The sequence below is a fragment of the Kogia breviceps genome, chromosome 14, assembly GCF_026419965.1.
Source record: "Kogia breviceps isolate mKogBre1 chromosome 14, mKogBre1 haplotype 1, whole genome shotgun sequence".
Classification (NCBI taxonomy): Eukaryota; Metazoa; Chordata; class Mammalia; order Artiodactyla; family Physeteridae; genus Kogia; species Kogia breviceps.
This window is the reverse complement of record NC_081323.1, coordinates 15,416,023-15,431,654: the sequence shown is the minus strand read 5'-3', so window position 1 is coordinate 15,431,654 and position 15,632 is coordinate 15,416,023. Positions and strand designations below refer to the sequence as shown.

Sequence of the window (15,632 nt, the reverse complement as noted above, 5' to 3'; positions counted from 1 at the left end):
ACCAAACGAAGAAATGAATGACTTGCCCAAGGTCACAGGACGAGATTGTGGTGGAGACAGGGCTCCTGCAAGACCTGGGCTTTGGGCGCTTTGCTCCCACTGTCGCTATCTGCAGACACCTTAGCCCCGGGGCCCCACCGGGTAAACAAAGGCAGGTGTGCGGGAGGCGGCAGGAAGGGGCAGCTGCAGGAGCCCTCTCGGCCCTCCTCGCCCCCTCGCCCCGCCCCGCCGAGGCCCCGCCCCTGGGTACAGCACCCCAGCCGCAAGCAGCCCTGGCTCCTGCCGCGTGGGGCGCGGGCCGGCCGTCGGGGCGCATGGACGGGGCGGCGGCGGGCACGGTGCCGGGCCGGCGAGCGGGGCCCAGGGCTCAGCAATGAGGAAGCAGAGCGTGCGCACCGCCGCGCTCATCCTGTGCATCCTGTCCTACCTGCTGGTGGGGGCCGCCGTCTTCGACGCGCTCGAGTCCGAGGCGGAGAGCGGCCGCAAGCGGCTGCTGGCCCAGAAGCGGAGCGAGTTGCGGAGGAAGTACGGCTTCTCGACTGAGGATTACCGCGAGCTGGAGCGCCTGGCGCTGCAAGCCGAGCCGCACCGCGCCGGCCGCCAGTGGAAGTTCGCCGGCTCCTTCTACTTCGCCATCACCGTCATCACCACCATCGGTGAGCGGCCCCGGCGCCTCCCCTCAGCGCCCGCTCCATCCCCAGCTGCCCTCGGCGTCCCTGGGTTTGAATCCCACTTCTGCCCCTGTCCAGCTGGGTGACTTTGGACCAGTCATTTAAGCTCTCCGAGCCTCACTCGCCTCCCTCTGTCGAATGGGCTGTCTGTCGTTCCACGCAGGCAAAGCTGGGAGGAGCCAGTAGGTCCCGTGTGCCAAGAGGCTTGGCCCGCAGGAGTGTCAGAAAACGCCCCAGGGGCTGGCAGACGGATGGAATGGGGCCGGAAGCCCAAATGGCTGGAGTTGCTTCCTTGCCTGGCAGCATCACGCTGGCTGTGTGACCTCAGACCAGTTGCTTAACCTCTCTGAGCCTCAGTTTTCTCCTCTATAAAATAGGGGTGCTAATAGGCCCTATCTCAAGGCTGTAGTGAGACAGTTATCATTAAGGAGATAATATATGCAGAAAGTTTTAGCACAGGACCAGACACATAGCGCTAAAAAAAAGATTGATTTTTGTATTATGACACAAAAGAGAATGGACACCTACTCTATCTTAGTCCCTGCAGTACGGCCAGTGCCTATCCGGTAGTAGACACTCAATAAATATTTGTTGAAGGAATGACTGATTACCACCAGCTTTGGACCTCACCCTCGGGGATCCAGAGCACTTTCTCTGCAGTACCTGGACCGCCAGCCGTTGCCATGGCTACTGTCTGGCTGGTACCTGCTGAGCCTAAGCCTGGGGAAGCAGAAAAGGAGAGAAGCAGGCTCTGCAGGGCTCCACGCTGGGTGCCAGCCACCCCCCAGGCCCCAGCTGTGGATGTCCAGGTGTCCCTTTGGGCTTAGACCACCACCCTGAAGTGCCGTGGAGAAAGTTCCTCCGTAATGCTCTTGCAAGCCAATGTGAGTTTGTGGGTTTAGCAGTGGAGTTAGAAGCCTGAGTTCTGCAATTACATCGACCAGAGTTCTGTTCTCATCTCTATTGCCTCCTGCCTTCTCTGACAATTGATTGTACCTTTCTGAGCCCTGGTTTCCTCAACTACAAAGTGCAATTGTTGCTACCTCACTGAATGATTACCAGGTTTAAGTGAGGTCAAGTGTGTAAAATGCATAGCACAGGCCTGAGGCTAGATAAGGGCTATTAATTAGCAATAATAACAATTCAATTTTTGCCAACTGTGGGCCCAGCTCCCGTTCAGCCCTTTTGACGCCTCCTGTCAAAGTGGGCACCCCTGCTTGCCTATCTTGGCCTAGCCTAAGACCCTCCCTGTTACTGTGCCCAGTGGTATGGGACCCTATCCACCTCCTCTGCCTTCCCCCACATTTTTCTGGAGCCCTCCCAGGTGGATTTGGCCTCCTCTTCTGACTGCTCCCCTCTGACCTGCATCTGGGAGGGGGTAGGGGGGTGGGGGGAAGGGACTGTGGAAACAGCAGTTTTGCCTCTTTTGGCCACCTGGGGGCGCCAGCACTGGCTGTGTGGTCCAGGCTGCAGAAGCCAGGCTCGCAGAGAGCCAGGCGCCAGAATCTAGGAGTTGAGCTCTGTAAGGACAGAAGAGAGGCACCGAGAAGCTATGGAGGATTGTGGTTAATAGCTCAGCCCTGTGAGCTTTGGGCAGCTTCCTCCTTCTGAGCCTAGTTTCCTTATCTGTAAAATGGGGATAATAATATCATCTCATACAGTCATTGGACGATTAAATAAAATAATCCACGTATAGTACCTACATGTAGTACCTACATTTTTCTTTCTGTCAAAACCGGACATACCCCCAAACAGCTAGAAACAGTACCGCCTGGCCTCTTATTCCTAAAGTGGCTCCTCTGTCTCACACTTAGCACCTCCTTCAATCTGGTTTGATTATTATTATTATCATTGATTATTTCTTTCATTTCTTTTTTAAAATAATTTTATTCATTTTTGGCTGCGTTGGGCCTTCGTTGCTGCGTGTGGGCTTTCTCTAGTTGCAGTGAGCAGGGGCTACTCTTCGTTGCGGTGCGCGGGCTTCTCATTGCGGTGGCTTCTCTTGTTGCAGAGCATGGGCTCTAGGCGCACGGGCCCTAGGCGCATGGGCTTCAGTAGTTGCAGCACGCGGGCTCTGTAGTTGCGGCACGAGGGCCCCAGAGTGCGTGGGCTTCAGTAGTTGTGGTGCGCGGGCTCAGTAGTTCAACGGGCTTAGTTGCTCTGCGGCATGTGGGATCTTCCCGGACCAGGGATCGAACCCGTGTCCCCTGCATTGGCAGGCAGATTCTTAACCACTGCACCACCAGGGAAGTCCCTATCATTGATTATTAAACTTTCATTGAGCCCTTAGTCTGTGTCAGGCTCTGTGCAGGGCATTCACTGGTGACCAGGGACACAGAGAAATGACCAGCAAGCATGGTCTCTGGCCTCACGGACCTCACGGTCGTCTAGTGGCAGCAGAGTCCCCCCCCTCCCCAAATAGATAAGAGGAAGACTGATAGGGCTATAAAGTAAAAACATGGAAGTGGAGCCATAGATCTTTAAATATATATATATATAATATTTATTTTATATATATATATATATATATACACACACACACACACATATATATATATAGTTGATATCTCAAATGTTATATATGCACACGGTACAAAAAGTATAGGATGAAAAGGAAGTCTCCCTCTCTCCCCGTCCCTCAACCCTTGGATCTCTTCCCTGGATCAAATGCAGTTATCAGTTTTTTGAGTATCCTTCCAAATATCTTCTCTGTATATTCCTTTAACACACACACAAACATGTTATAATACATTATATTATACATGCTGTTTTGCCTCTTGCTTTTTTCACTTCATATGTTTTGGTGATGTTTTTACATCAGTCCCTGAAGAATTGTGTCCTCTTTTTCATGGCGGACTAGCAGGGCTCCTCAGCCTCAGCACCGGTGACATTTTGGTCTGGCTATTCTTGTTGTGGGGACTGTCCTGTGCATCAAAGGATGTTAAGCAGGACCCTGGCCTGTACCCACTAGATGCCAGTAGCACACAGCCACCACCTCCCAGCTGTGACCACCAAAAATGTCTCCAGAAATTGCCAATTGTGCCCTCGGGGGCAAAATTGCCCCCAGTGGGAACCACAGCCATCGTTTGAATGGCGCTGTGGCTTATTTAACCAGGCTGCTTTTGATGGATACTTAGGCTGTTTCTCAGTTTTCACTACGACCAACAGTGCTGCAACGACAACTCACATGCGTACATCACTTTGCGCGTGTATGTATTTTGCAGGGCTACCTTCCTCAGTGTGGAACTGCACAGGCCAGAGGCGTATTTGCATTTTGGCAGATGGAGCTACTTTGCTACAGGAGGCATATTCTGTTGGGGAAGGGCCACCTGACTTTTCCTGGGCTATGGGACCCTTTGAGAATACCATGAAAGCTTTCGCTTCTCAATCCTGGAAGACACACATATCCACTAATTCCACGGTGATGGCACGGTGTGCCAAGACTCAGGGAAGCCCACTCACGTTTATGTCCCCTACAACAGCTGAGGGGACTCAGTGAGGAACTCCACCCGACTGAAGAGGTGTTTTGTGAGAGCTGGCTTGGAGCAGGATCTGGGAAGGGAAACGTGGACCGGGACAGGGGGAGAAGATCATGGTGGGGAGGGCAACCATGAGAAAAGGACATACTGGTTGGGGAAACAAAATGGGGCGAGGCTGGAGAGGTGAGGGGGGTCCTGATCACGAAGGAGCTTGGATATCACCTGAGAACTGGGATTTTACCCTGTGGGGACTGGGGAGACACAAAAGATTTTGCTTTTTTTTTTCTTTCAAGGCACAGCTTACAGACGTTAAAATTCACTATTTTTCAGTGTACACTTCTGAGGGGTTTGCCAAATGAAAACCTGTCTTGTAACTGCAGCCACGATGAAGACATAGAACATTTCCATCGTTCCCCAAAATTCTGTCATGCCTTTTTTTTTTTTTGGCTGCGCAGCATGTGGGATCTTAGTTCCCTGACCAGGGATCAAACCTGCACCTCCTGCATTGGAAGGGCGGAGTCTTTACCACTGGACCGCCAGGGAAGTCCCCTGTCATGCCCTTTTGTAGTTAGTTAACCCCACCTTCAACTCCGAGGACTGGCAACCACAGATCTCTTCTCTGTCCCTATAGTTTTACCAGAATGTCATTTAAATGGAACCATGCAATAGGTAGGCCTTCTGAGCTTGGCTCCTTTGATTCAGCATAATACATTTGAAACCCATCCTTTGTTGCTGAGGAAACAGTAGTTCATTCCTTCGTATTGCTGAAAAGAATTCCACTGTATGGATGTACCACAGTTGTTTATGCATTCCCCAGTTGAGGGACGTTTGGATTGTTCACAATTTGGGTCGATTATGAGTAACCATGCAAGGTTTTAAAGCCGGGGAACGACATAGTTCGAACCAGCATTTCAAGACTCTCTGCCGGCTATGGGGGATGGGGAGAGAGACCCGGCAGGAAGGAGGCTGGCGAGAGTGTGAGATGGAGCTGGACCCTCATCAACCCTCCCGTCCTCTCTGCCTCCAGGGTACGGTCACGCCGCGCCGGGCACGGACTCGGGCAAGGTCTTCTGCATGTTCTACGCGCTCCTGGGCATCCCCCTGACGCTGGTCACCTTCCAGAGCCTGGGTGAGCGGCTGAACGCGCTGGTGCGGCGCCTCCTGCTGGCGGCCAAGCGCTGCCTGGGCCTGCGGCGGCCGCACGTGTCCACCGAGAACATGGTGGTGGCCGGGCTGCTGGTGTGCGCCGCCACCCTGGCCCTCGGGGCCGCCGCCTTCGCGCATTTCGAGGGCTGGACCTTCTTCCACGCCTACTACTACTGCTTCATCACCCTCACCACCATCGGCTTCGGCGACTTCGTGGCGCTGCAGAACGACGAGGCGCTGCAGAGGAAGCCGCCCTACGTGGCCTTCAGCTTCCTCTACATCCTCCTGGGGCTCACGGTCATCGGCGGTTTCCTCAACCTGGTGGTCCTGCGCTTCCTGGCGGCCAGCGCAGACACGCCCGAGCGTGCTGCCCGCCCGCTCCGCCGGGGGGCGCCCGAAAGCCGCGGCCCCGCCCCGCCCCGCCGCCCCGCCCACCCGGCAGGCTCCACATCCATCTCCTACCGGATCCACCAGCTGGAGTTGTGGGCCCGCGACAATCTGGGCTTCTCGCCCCCCGCGAGCCCTGGGGCTGGAGGCGGCGGCAGCGGCGGCGGCAGGGCAGGCAGGCCCCTGGCCCGGCGGAAGTCCATCTGACAGCCCTACCCTGGCTGGGGGTCGATCCTAGAGCCGGAGGGTCTGGATTCACCTGTCAGTACACCCTCCCCAGACCTCGGAGAGGGCTGAGGGGCCGTGGCCTCAATGCCGTCCTCTGCCACGAGTAGTTTCTCATTTCCTTCTGTGGCAAGCCCCTCCCTCCTCTCCAAAAATGTATTAAAGTCACATCACAAGCACAAGCATGACTAAACTCGCCCTGTAGGTGCAAACCACTTGTGGTCCAAATTGTTTTAGAAGGCGTGGCCACACCGCCACTGAGGAGAGGCTCGCCGCGGGCCCATGTCCCTAGCTAGCCCTGTGGAACGGAAGCAGGTGCCCATCTTTCTGCTGTGTGAAGAGGTGGGCTTTCCGTGTTGTGGGGAAATGCATAACTTCCAACACTGGAATCCTACCCGTGAGGCCAGCTGCTCCCATTACGAGAATCACAGGGATAGGACGGACTGAAGGGAAACACTCGCGGTCCAGCGTGGACCAGTGGGCAAATCTCTGCACTACTTAAATGACTACTCATTCTTACTCGGCGCGCAGAGTGGAATTGGTCCCACCCCCAAAGCTGATGCTCTTTGTCCTTGGCCAGCCCCACTTGGGGATAAGGGGGGGGAGGCTTGCTGACACCCGTGTCACGGGGACACCGGGACCACAGTCTCTTCTGGGAACTGTGAGATCTGGGTACTGCCAATCACCCACGATGTGACCTCGGGGAGTCTCATCCCCTCCCTGGGCCTCAGTTTCCACACCTGTAAAATGACTGGGTTCACCCATACCCTGTTCCCTCCTGTGCATCTCTGGGAGGGTTCCTGGGCCAGGCCCAAGCCCCATAAGGAGACGTTAACAAAGCTGACATCCCGGAGCACGCAGATCCTTAAAACCAAGGGCCTTTAGTGTCCCAGAGAGAAGTGCGTCAACACACGGCAGAGCAAGCCACGTTAGAAAAGCCAAAAACTTTAATTTTCAACATGAGCTACATGGTCATGAACACAATGCAACGTGACCCGCTCCAACCCAGGGACCCAGGACACCCTCCCTCCCCAAAAGCCTGAGGGGCTCCTGCTCCCAAAGAGGGAAGGGGGGAAAAGGTGAGTGAGTGGAAAGTGGGCCTGAGGACCAGGGGTCCTGCCTTCCTGCCACCCCTCAGGAGGCAGTGGTAGAGTGAAAGGGCTCCAGAGGTGATGCCTGAGGCCCCGTGTTCAAGTCTCCACTTTGCCCTCACAGAAGCTATGTGTCAAATGGGCACAGTCAGTGCCTCCCCGTCAGGGTTTGAGAGTCAGATGAGCTCATGGACATGAACGTTTCCCGTCCACTCGGAGATGCTGCTATACAGACACAGGGCCTCTCCGAGCCCAAAGGAGTCATTACGGGGCAACGGGGGATGGAGGTGGGGCCCCCGAGTCCCCTGGGCCTGGCACAGGGCTGCTGCTCAATAAATAAATGCAGGTGGCCTTGCCTGACGCAACAGCCGTGCTCCAAGGGCGGCGGGGCTCAGGGGTGCCTCTGAACACGGAGGTGTGCCCGTGAGCTCCTGATATAAGGAGCCCGATGGCGGATCAGCTTGTAAAGTGCATGACCTCAACTCTCTGCTTCACCCCACGTTGAAGAAAGAGCTCTGAACTGTTGGAGAACTGAGTTCTCATCCAGGCTCAGCCACCAGCTCACAGTGGGACCTTAGCAGGTGCCTCCCCCTCTCAGGGCCCCAGCTTCCTCTTCTGTAAAATGGGGCTGATAATACAGGTGCCCACCGACTGCCCAGGGGCTCTTGTGAGGTTACACTCAAGGTAAAAGCACTTTGAAAACAAAAAAAGTTTGAAAAGCACTACAGGCAGATCAGCTGTTTTATATCTGAAGGTCTGGTGAGGACTTCCTTAAGATGAGGTGTACCAAAGCCAGCTCACTCCCGCACAGCCCCAGGGAGGAACCAGTGTCTTGCCTCCCTCAGGTTGGTCTTGGAGGGGTTGTGGCCCCTTGGCGGGAGTCTCCACTTAGACATCAAGGCCTGGACCAAATCCTGCACAGCCTCAGTTAGTCAGGCCAGACCCCCAGGAGAGCGAGGTCTCTATGGCAACCCTTTCCTCCAAACCCAGGGCCAGAAAAGTTATTGGCCCATCAAGATGGAACCAAGCAGGGCTGGGTGGCCCAGGGCTTAAAGGTCACAAATATTTATCATGGCAGATGTGCCCTGGAGTGATGGTCTTCTGTCCCACAAAGGAGGGACAGTGGAGCCCTCGTTTTGGCTCACATGCTGAGGGGTCTCATCTTGGGCAAGTCACTTACTGATTCTGAGCCTGTTTCCTCCCCTCTCAGATGGGCTACAGTTGGCACTGCCCATCTTTTCAAGGCCCCTGGGAGACGGACACAGAGAAAGGGATGGAGGAAATATTGTGGGAAATGGTGGCCCCAGCTGGTCCTGCCCTGGCTCCAGCTCAGCCTCTGGTGGGAGGAGGAGGTCCAGGCTGGGGGTGCCATAAACTCACAGGTGACCCCAGAGACCTGTGATCTCTTTGTAAAATGGAAATGATTTCACTAATGGTCCCAAAGCCCCTTTCCCTTTAGTGCGACAGGCAGATTCTGGAGAAGGAAAGTGGAGATGACTCCCTCCCACCGTACCCCTGCATGTGACCTTTGGCCCAGGGATTGAAAAAAAAAAAAAAATTGTCCCCTAGAGACCCCAGCCCGCCGACTCCTAATCCCCCCAACTCCACCCTCTCTGCTCTTCTCCAAATGGGGGAGTTTGAGCTGGCAACGGATCAGACAGGAGCAGGCTTGAAGGTTCCCCAAAGCTAATGATGAGAATAGTCACCCCTCCCCAAACCCCCATCCCTTGGTGAGGACAGACGGTGGTTCCCACGCCAAATGGTCGGGGCCCCTTGGAAGGTGGCCATGTGCTCACAACGATGATACAAAGAAAGAGGGCTCCAGCCCTCACCCCAGCCCACCCCTCCAGGAGGTGAGCTGAGAATTCACAGAACAAACAAGAAAGTCATTGAGGGGGGCCCTCGGTGACCACCCTCTGGATGTTATTGCTTTGGAGCACGCTCTCTCTCTTTATAAAGGCTGTGCAGACACCCGAGGGCAGGCTCACACTGGGGCGCACAGACCACACACCCCCCACTCTCTGGTTGAAACAGCCAGGCTCCGCCCTGTCTTTGAAAAGCTACCCCTGAACTACCAGAGCAGTGACAGCTGGAGAGAGAAGGCGCTCTCCTGGCTCAAAATATTACGAATGGTGAGTAATAAACGAACGGCAGAAAAATCACACTGGTTTAAAAAAAACACACGGGGGAGGCGCTGATTCTGGGCCTCCAGAGCCCCGCTGCCTCCTGCCCCAGCCTTGGGATTCCAGCCACCACAATCCCAGGAAGGTCTGAAGGCCTCCTGGATCAAAGGGGCACCTCCATCTCCCCTTCCCAGAGCATGGGGGCGCTATACCTCATCCAGAACTCTAAAGGGTGCCCAGGGCTCAAACAGGCTGAGGTTGCGGGGGCAGGGGGGGGGCACTCCAGGTGGAAGGAATCACCTGGTCAATAGCCTAGAGGGGGACTGGGAGCAAGGTGGGACTCAACACAGCCGGGCATCCCCAGTGGAAAACCACCTCCCCTGATGGAGCCCAGGACCCTCTGCCAAGGCTCACATCCTCAGGAGTGCTTCCTAAATAAAATCAGTACCAAGGGTAATAAATCAGAACATCTGAGTATCATGGGCAGCTCTGGCTACAACTCTACATGGGGAGGGGGAGGAAGGAGGGGGAGAAGGGGGAGGGGAGGAGGAGGGAGAAGAGGGGAGGAGAGGGGGGTGGGGGGGGCGGGGGGCGGGCGGCCTCCCGTGTGAACCAGGCTCCAGATCCAGGCCCAGGCCAGGCCATCGAGGAGGGAAAGGCCATCTCCTGGAATGCACTCCATCTCCTCTCGCCCCATCTGGGGACTCTGTAAGGACTCTGTGTGAGCTAAGACCAGGTACAGGGCCTGGCACGCTAACCCTACCCGGCTAACCAGGACTATGCCCTACACAGCAGGACTGGGTAATGTGGGTATCGGGAGTGGGTGGCTGGGCGCCTCCCAGGGGAGGTGGCAGAAATGTGCTTCTAGAGAGGGGGGCCAGCCTGCGTCCTCCCCAGCATGCAAAAGGGCTTGTGAAGGCCCTGGGGAGGGCCCCAGGCCTGCTAGAGAAGGAATCTCGCACTTCTCACCTTCAGGCCTCTCCTCACTCTCTCTCTCTCTCCTTGAGCCATGGTCACTGAGGCTGGGGCAGTGGGTTTTGCCCTTAGTACAGGATAGTTTGTTTAAAAAGACTAAAATTGGGGAGCTCTGTTGCCTCCCCAGACCCTTAGCCTGGAGGCAGAGGGCCAGACAAGATAACCTTTGACCTCATCCAGCAAGGAGGGATTCTCCTACTTGGGAAACCCTCGCCTGGGCACCACCAGTCCCAAGCCCAGCTTTCCTCAGACTCCCTCTCCAATCCCGCATCCCCAAAATTCAGAGACGGTGAGCTCTCTGGAGCTGGGGTTCTCAAAAATCAGGGCCCCACAGCTCCTCTGCTAAAACACAGGCGACAGAGTTCTGTCCAGTCCACTAATGGTTTGCAAACTAGGTTGTTGCAATCTCACAGAGGCAGGTACCCCTGGGGGTCTGTGCCAGGCCCAGGGCACCCCTCCTGTCCTCTGGTCCCTGAAGGACCCCAAGTCCTAGAGCCACCATAAGAGGGGCAGGCAGGGGACGGACAGATGGACTCGAACAGGCTGCGGCAAAGCTCCTTCCACGGGCAGGTGGAGGGAGGCCTGAGCTCCTCTTCAAGTCGGGGGCTTGGGGCCCCCCGGAGCTGGCTCCGGATCCTTGCAAAGCTGCCCCGTAGGCTTTGGGGCAGGAGTAGCTGCCTGAACCCGGTGCCGCAGGAAAGACACTTGCTGGTAATTGGCACCATGGAGATGGCCGCTGGGTTCTGGACTTGGCTCCGGGCAGCGAGCTTCCAAGGAGGCAAAAAGGGGGAGCGGTCGGACAGTGTCTGGGGCAGGAGGATGGTTTGCTCTGCCACCTCGGTCTTTCCTTTCTCCGGATTGCAGCCACATCCACCAGGTCAAGAACCAGCCAAGTCAAAAGTGCAGCCAATCCCATCGGGAGAGGGAAGGTCTCAGGGGATAGGAGGCAAAGAAGGGGTGAGGAGGGGCCCTGAGGGGGCAGGTCTCCCCGTTCTGCTTCCCCGCTGTGGGGGGAGAACCCCATCCTCCTCTGTTCAATGTGCCCCTGGGCCTGGGGTCCCAGGTCGGGGCTGGGCGGTCTCCAGACCATCTTGGGGAGCCCCTCCCCCTCCCTGGCACTAAGATCGCTCGCCACAGGGCCCCACGGTGCTCTCAAGGGACAGCTGGGATGCCTGCCGGAGCAGGGGGCCCGTAGCTGGGTCCACCATGGAGGAGGTGGGGAAGAGCTTGTACCAGCCCACGGCCAGGGTGGTCAAGTCCAGCTCCTCCAGCAGTACGCGGGCCACACCCATAAACTGCTTCCGCTCCATCCGCCCGTAGTTCCCCCACACGATCACCTGCGGGGCAAGAGACACAGTGGTTCAAATCCTGCCAGTGCTACTCACGGGCCCAGAACCAGAACCTGGGGTCACCCCACGCCCCATTCGTCTCCGAGTCCAGGGAATTCTACCGCCTAAAATGGCTTGAGTCCCACCCCATTCTCCTGGCTCCGGGGCCACCATTATTGGTCCCTGGATGACTGGCTTCCTGCCTCTGGTCTTGCCGTTTCTTTCCATCCTCCAAACGCCCCATCTCTGAGCCTAAGCCTTGAGGGCTGACCCTACATTATGAGTGTCCTACCTGCCACCCTACCCGCCAAAAGGCCCTCTGCTGCCAGATCCTTGGAAACAAAGTTTTAAAAAGTGGCTAGTAGGACAGCTGCATGTAAATCTATGAAATTAGAACACTCTCTCACACCACAAACAAAAATAAACTCAAAATGGTTTAAAGACCTAAGTGTAAGACATGACACCACAAAACTCCTAGAAAAGAACTTAGGTAAAACATTCTCTGACATAAATCGTAGCGATATTTTCTTAGATCAGTCTCTCAAGGCAAAAGAAATAAAAGCAAAAATAAACAAATGGGACCTAATCAAACTTAAAAGCTTTTGTACAGCAAAGGAAACCATCAAACAAACAAAAAGGCAATCTACAGAAATGGTAGAAAATACTTGCAAATGATATGACTGACAAGGGGTTAATATCCAAAATACATAAACAGCTCATACAACTCAATATTGAAAAAAACAACCCAATCAAAAAATGGGCAGAAGACCCAAACAGACTATTTTTTTTTTCCCAAAGAAGACATACAGATGGCCAATAGGCACATGAAAAGATGCTCATCCCTAATTACTAGAAAAATTCAAAACTACAATGAGCTATTACCTAACACTGGTCAGAATGGCTATCATCAAAAAGTCTACCAATAATAAATACGGGCTTGCCTGGTGGCGCAGTGGTTAAGAATCCACCTGCCAATGCAGGGGACACGGGTTCGAGCTCTGGTCTGGGAAGATCCCACATGCTGTGGAGCAAACTAAGCCCGTGCACCACAACTACTGAGCCTGTGCTTTAGAGCCTGTGAGCCACAACTACTGAAGCCCGCGCACCTAGAGCCCGTGTTCTACAACAAGAGAAGCCACTGCAATGAGGAGCCTGTGCAAAGCAACGAAGAGTAGCCCCCACTCGCCGCAACTAGAGAAAAGTCCGTGCGCAGCAACGAAGACCCAGTGCAGCCAAAGATAAATAAATAAAATAAATTATATATATATATAAAATAATAATAATAAATGCTGGAGATTCCTGTAATGGCTGCTTCCTGGAAGGCTCTGTCACGTGGAACCTCTTAGCCAGCATCCTGAACTGATAGAATTAAACAAAAACCGCTTTCTTTGGAACCTTCAGCCTTTAAGAACCAGTCACCTCAAGATCTCAACATCATGACCTCAGTTTCAACACAATTGTTCCTAGTCTTTTCATTGCTTCTGGTGCTGCCTGTTGTTGAAGCAGTAGAAGCCGGAGATGCAATCGCTCTCTTGTTAGGTGTGGTTCTCAGCATTACAGGCATTTGTGCCTGTTTGGGGGTATATGCACGAAAGAGAAATGGACAGATGTGACTTTGAAGGGCCTCCTGAATCAAACCTTGCCCTGAAAACCTCTGTGCTATTGAGGTTCAGAACTGAGTTTTGGTGTCTGAAAGTTCTCAAGAAACAGTAAATAGGGTAGCTTCATAGTCTTGGTTATTTCCCTATAAATAGGAACAAATTGATATTTATGTTAAATGGAAAACAGAACGTTTTCTTCACAACAAATAATACACTGAAAAATGCTGTCTGTAATTTGCATTTGCTAGTTAGAAAGAAGGTCAAAGAAGTGAGATGGCTGAACTTTGCACAAGTAATATTTCATAGTTTCAGAATTCTCAATTAGAAGAAAACTCTTGCCCAGAATCCTAGGAAATTGCCACTGTTTAGTAATAATCACTGCCTCCTTCATCACTGAGGAGTCTTTTCTCCATATTTTTAATGCATTTTTGTTTTGTTATCTCCCAAATTAATATTGTACCTAGATATTAAATACAGTTGGTCAAAAATTAAAACATCTCTTTGTGGGGGAAAAAGTTTAGAAAATGTATTCGATGTATCTAACGTTGAAATGGAGAAAAGATTTAATGTAAAAAAATACTTTATATTGACATTGAAATGGAGAAAAGATTTAATGTTTAACAAAAACAAAAAAACTTTATAAACTGCTAACATCTCCATGGTGAGAAGTACTATATTAAATATAAACCCATTATGTAAAAATAAATAAATAAATAAATAAATGCTGGAGAGGGTGTGGAGAAAAGGGAACCCTCCTATACTGTTGGTGGGAATGTAAATTGGTGCAGCCACTATGGAGAACAGTACAGAGGTTCCTTAAAAAACTAAAAATAGAGCTACCATACGATCTAGCAATCCCACTCCTGGGTGTATATATCCAGAAAAGATGAAAACTCTCATTTGAAAAGACACATGCACCTCCAATGTTCATAGAAGCTCTATTTACTATGGTCAAGACATGGAAACAACCCAAGTGCCCATCAACAGACAACTGGCTTAAGAAGATGTGGTGCACACACACACACAATGGAATGTTACTCAGCCATAAAAAAGAATGAAATATTGCCATTTGCAGCAACATGGATGGACCTAGAGAATATTGTATTTAGTGAAGTGAATCAAAGACGAATACTATATGATATCACTTATATGGGGAATCTAAAATATGACACAAATGAACTTATCTACAAAACAGAAATAGGGCTTCCCTGGTGGCGCAGTGGTTGAGAGTCCGCCTGCCAATGCAGGGGACATGGGTTCGTGCCCCGGTCCGGGAAGATCCCACGTGCCGCGGAGCGGCTGGGCCCGTGAGCCATGGCCCCTGAGCCTGTGCGTCCAGAGCCTGTGCTCCGCAATGGGAGAGGCCACAACAGTGAGGGGCCCAGGTACCACCAAAAAAAAAAAAAAAAAACAAAAAAAACCACAAACAGAAATAGACTCACAGACATAGAAAACAAATTTATGGTTACCAAAGGGGAGAGGGAGGGAGGGAGGGATAAATTAGGAGTATGGGATTAATAGATACAAACTACTATATATAAAATAGATAGCAATAAGAATACTCAATATCATATAATAACCTATAGTAGAATATAATCTGAAAAAAATAACTGAATCACTTTGCTATACACTTGATATTAACACAATATTGTAAGTCAACTCTACTTCAATTTTTAAAAAAGTGGCTGCTACGTGTATAGTGTACATGGTAGCCTCCTTCCTTTTTTCCAACAGACTCTTTTTTGCAGTGCCTTCCTCATTTCTTGGTCAACCTCCTCTCTTAGAGTGGCCAGATGGATGGTCTGTGGCTACAGGACCGTCATTTGCTCTCCGGCGCCTCAGGTTCTAAGTCTGCCCCTCTCCAAAGGTGGGCTGGCTTATCACTCATAGAGCCTGTTGTCTTAATGCACATGCTTTAGGGTCAGACACGCGCAGGTCCTAATCCCAGTGCTGGCTGGGTGGTTTTGGGAAAAGTCGTTTAGCCTCACAGGGTCTCAGAGTTCTTGTTTGTAAATGGAATCACCTGCACTCAGCTTACCTGGCAAGCGAGGATCACAGGAGATAATGGATGTGAAAGCTCGCTGTAAGCTGTAAGACGTTCTTCAAGCATGCAGGGTAATATGCAAACAACATGGGCCACTGCTATTGGTTACTGCATGTCAGGAACTGTTCTAAGGCTAAACCAGCCTTAGATTCAACCTTCCCAACAACCCTACAAAAAAGGATTCCAGTCTCACAGCCATTTAAACTGGGGCTCAGGGAGGTTAAATCATTTGTCCGAGGTCACTCAACTAACAAGTCTTCAACACCCCTTAGGCAGCTGATGAGAAGCTCATGTCTGGTGTGTGGATGGGTCTGTTTTCACTGGTGTTATGGGCTGAACTGTGTTCCCTCAAATTCATGTTGAAGCCCTAACCCCATAATGTGACTGTATTTGGAGACTGGTCCTTTAAGAAGGTGATTACATTAAAATGAGGCCGTTAGGGTGGTTGTGGTTTTAACTGGTGTTGGTATAAGAACAGGAGATTAGGACACACAGCTAGACACCAGGAATGTCTGTATGTAGAAAGAAAAAAGACCGTGTGAGCATGCAGCAAGAAGGTGGC

The 15,632-nt window shown here is 52.3% G+C and overlaps 3 protein-coding genes across 4 annotated transcripts in view; 2 read left to right on the top strand and 1 right to left on the bottom strand.

The window, feature by feature from the left end:
* The first annotated feature begins 373 nt into the window (after positions 1–373).
* KCNK15 (potassium two pore domain channel subfamily K member 15) lies at positions 374–5,890 on the top strand. The gene is made up of 2 exons (XM_059037841.1): positions 374–656; positions 5,178–5,890. The coding sequence occupies exons 1-2, from the start codon at positions 374–376 to the stop codon at positions 5,888–5,890; spliced, it is 996 nt and encodes a 331-aa protein (XP_058893824.1).
* A 947-nt stretch (positions 5,891–6,837) lies between these two features.
* Positions 6,838–15,632, bottom strand: part of RIMS4 (regulating synaptic membrane exocytosis 4) — a 67,409-nt gene continuing 58,614 nt past the window's right edge. For both annotated transcript variants that reach the window (XM_059037861.2, XM_059037862.2), the window contains exon 6: positions 6,838–11,434. In XM_059037861.2, coding sequence (XP_058893844.1) covers positions 11,216–11,434 — 219 coding nt within the window. In that variant the 3' untranslated portion in view covers positions 6,838–11,215. The remainder of the gene's footprint in view (positions 11,435–15,632) is intronic.
* LOC131741222 (small integral membrane protein 30) lies at positions 12,724–13,674 on the top strand. The gene has a single exon (XM_059037901.2). The coding sequence runs from the start codon at positions 12,862–12,864 to the stop codon at positions 13,036–13,038; it is 177 nt and encodes a 58-aa protein (XP_058893884.1). The 5' UTR covers positions 12,724–12,861; the 3' UTR covers positions 13,039–13,674.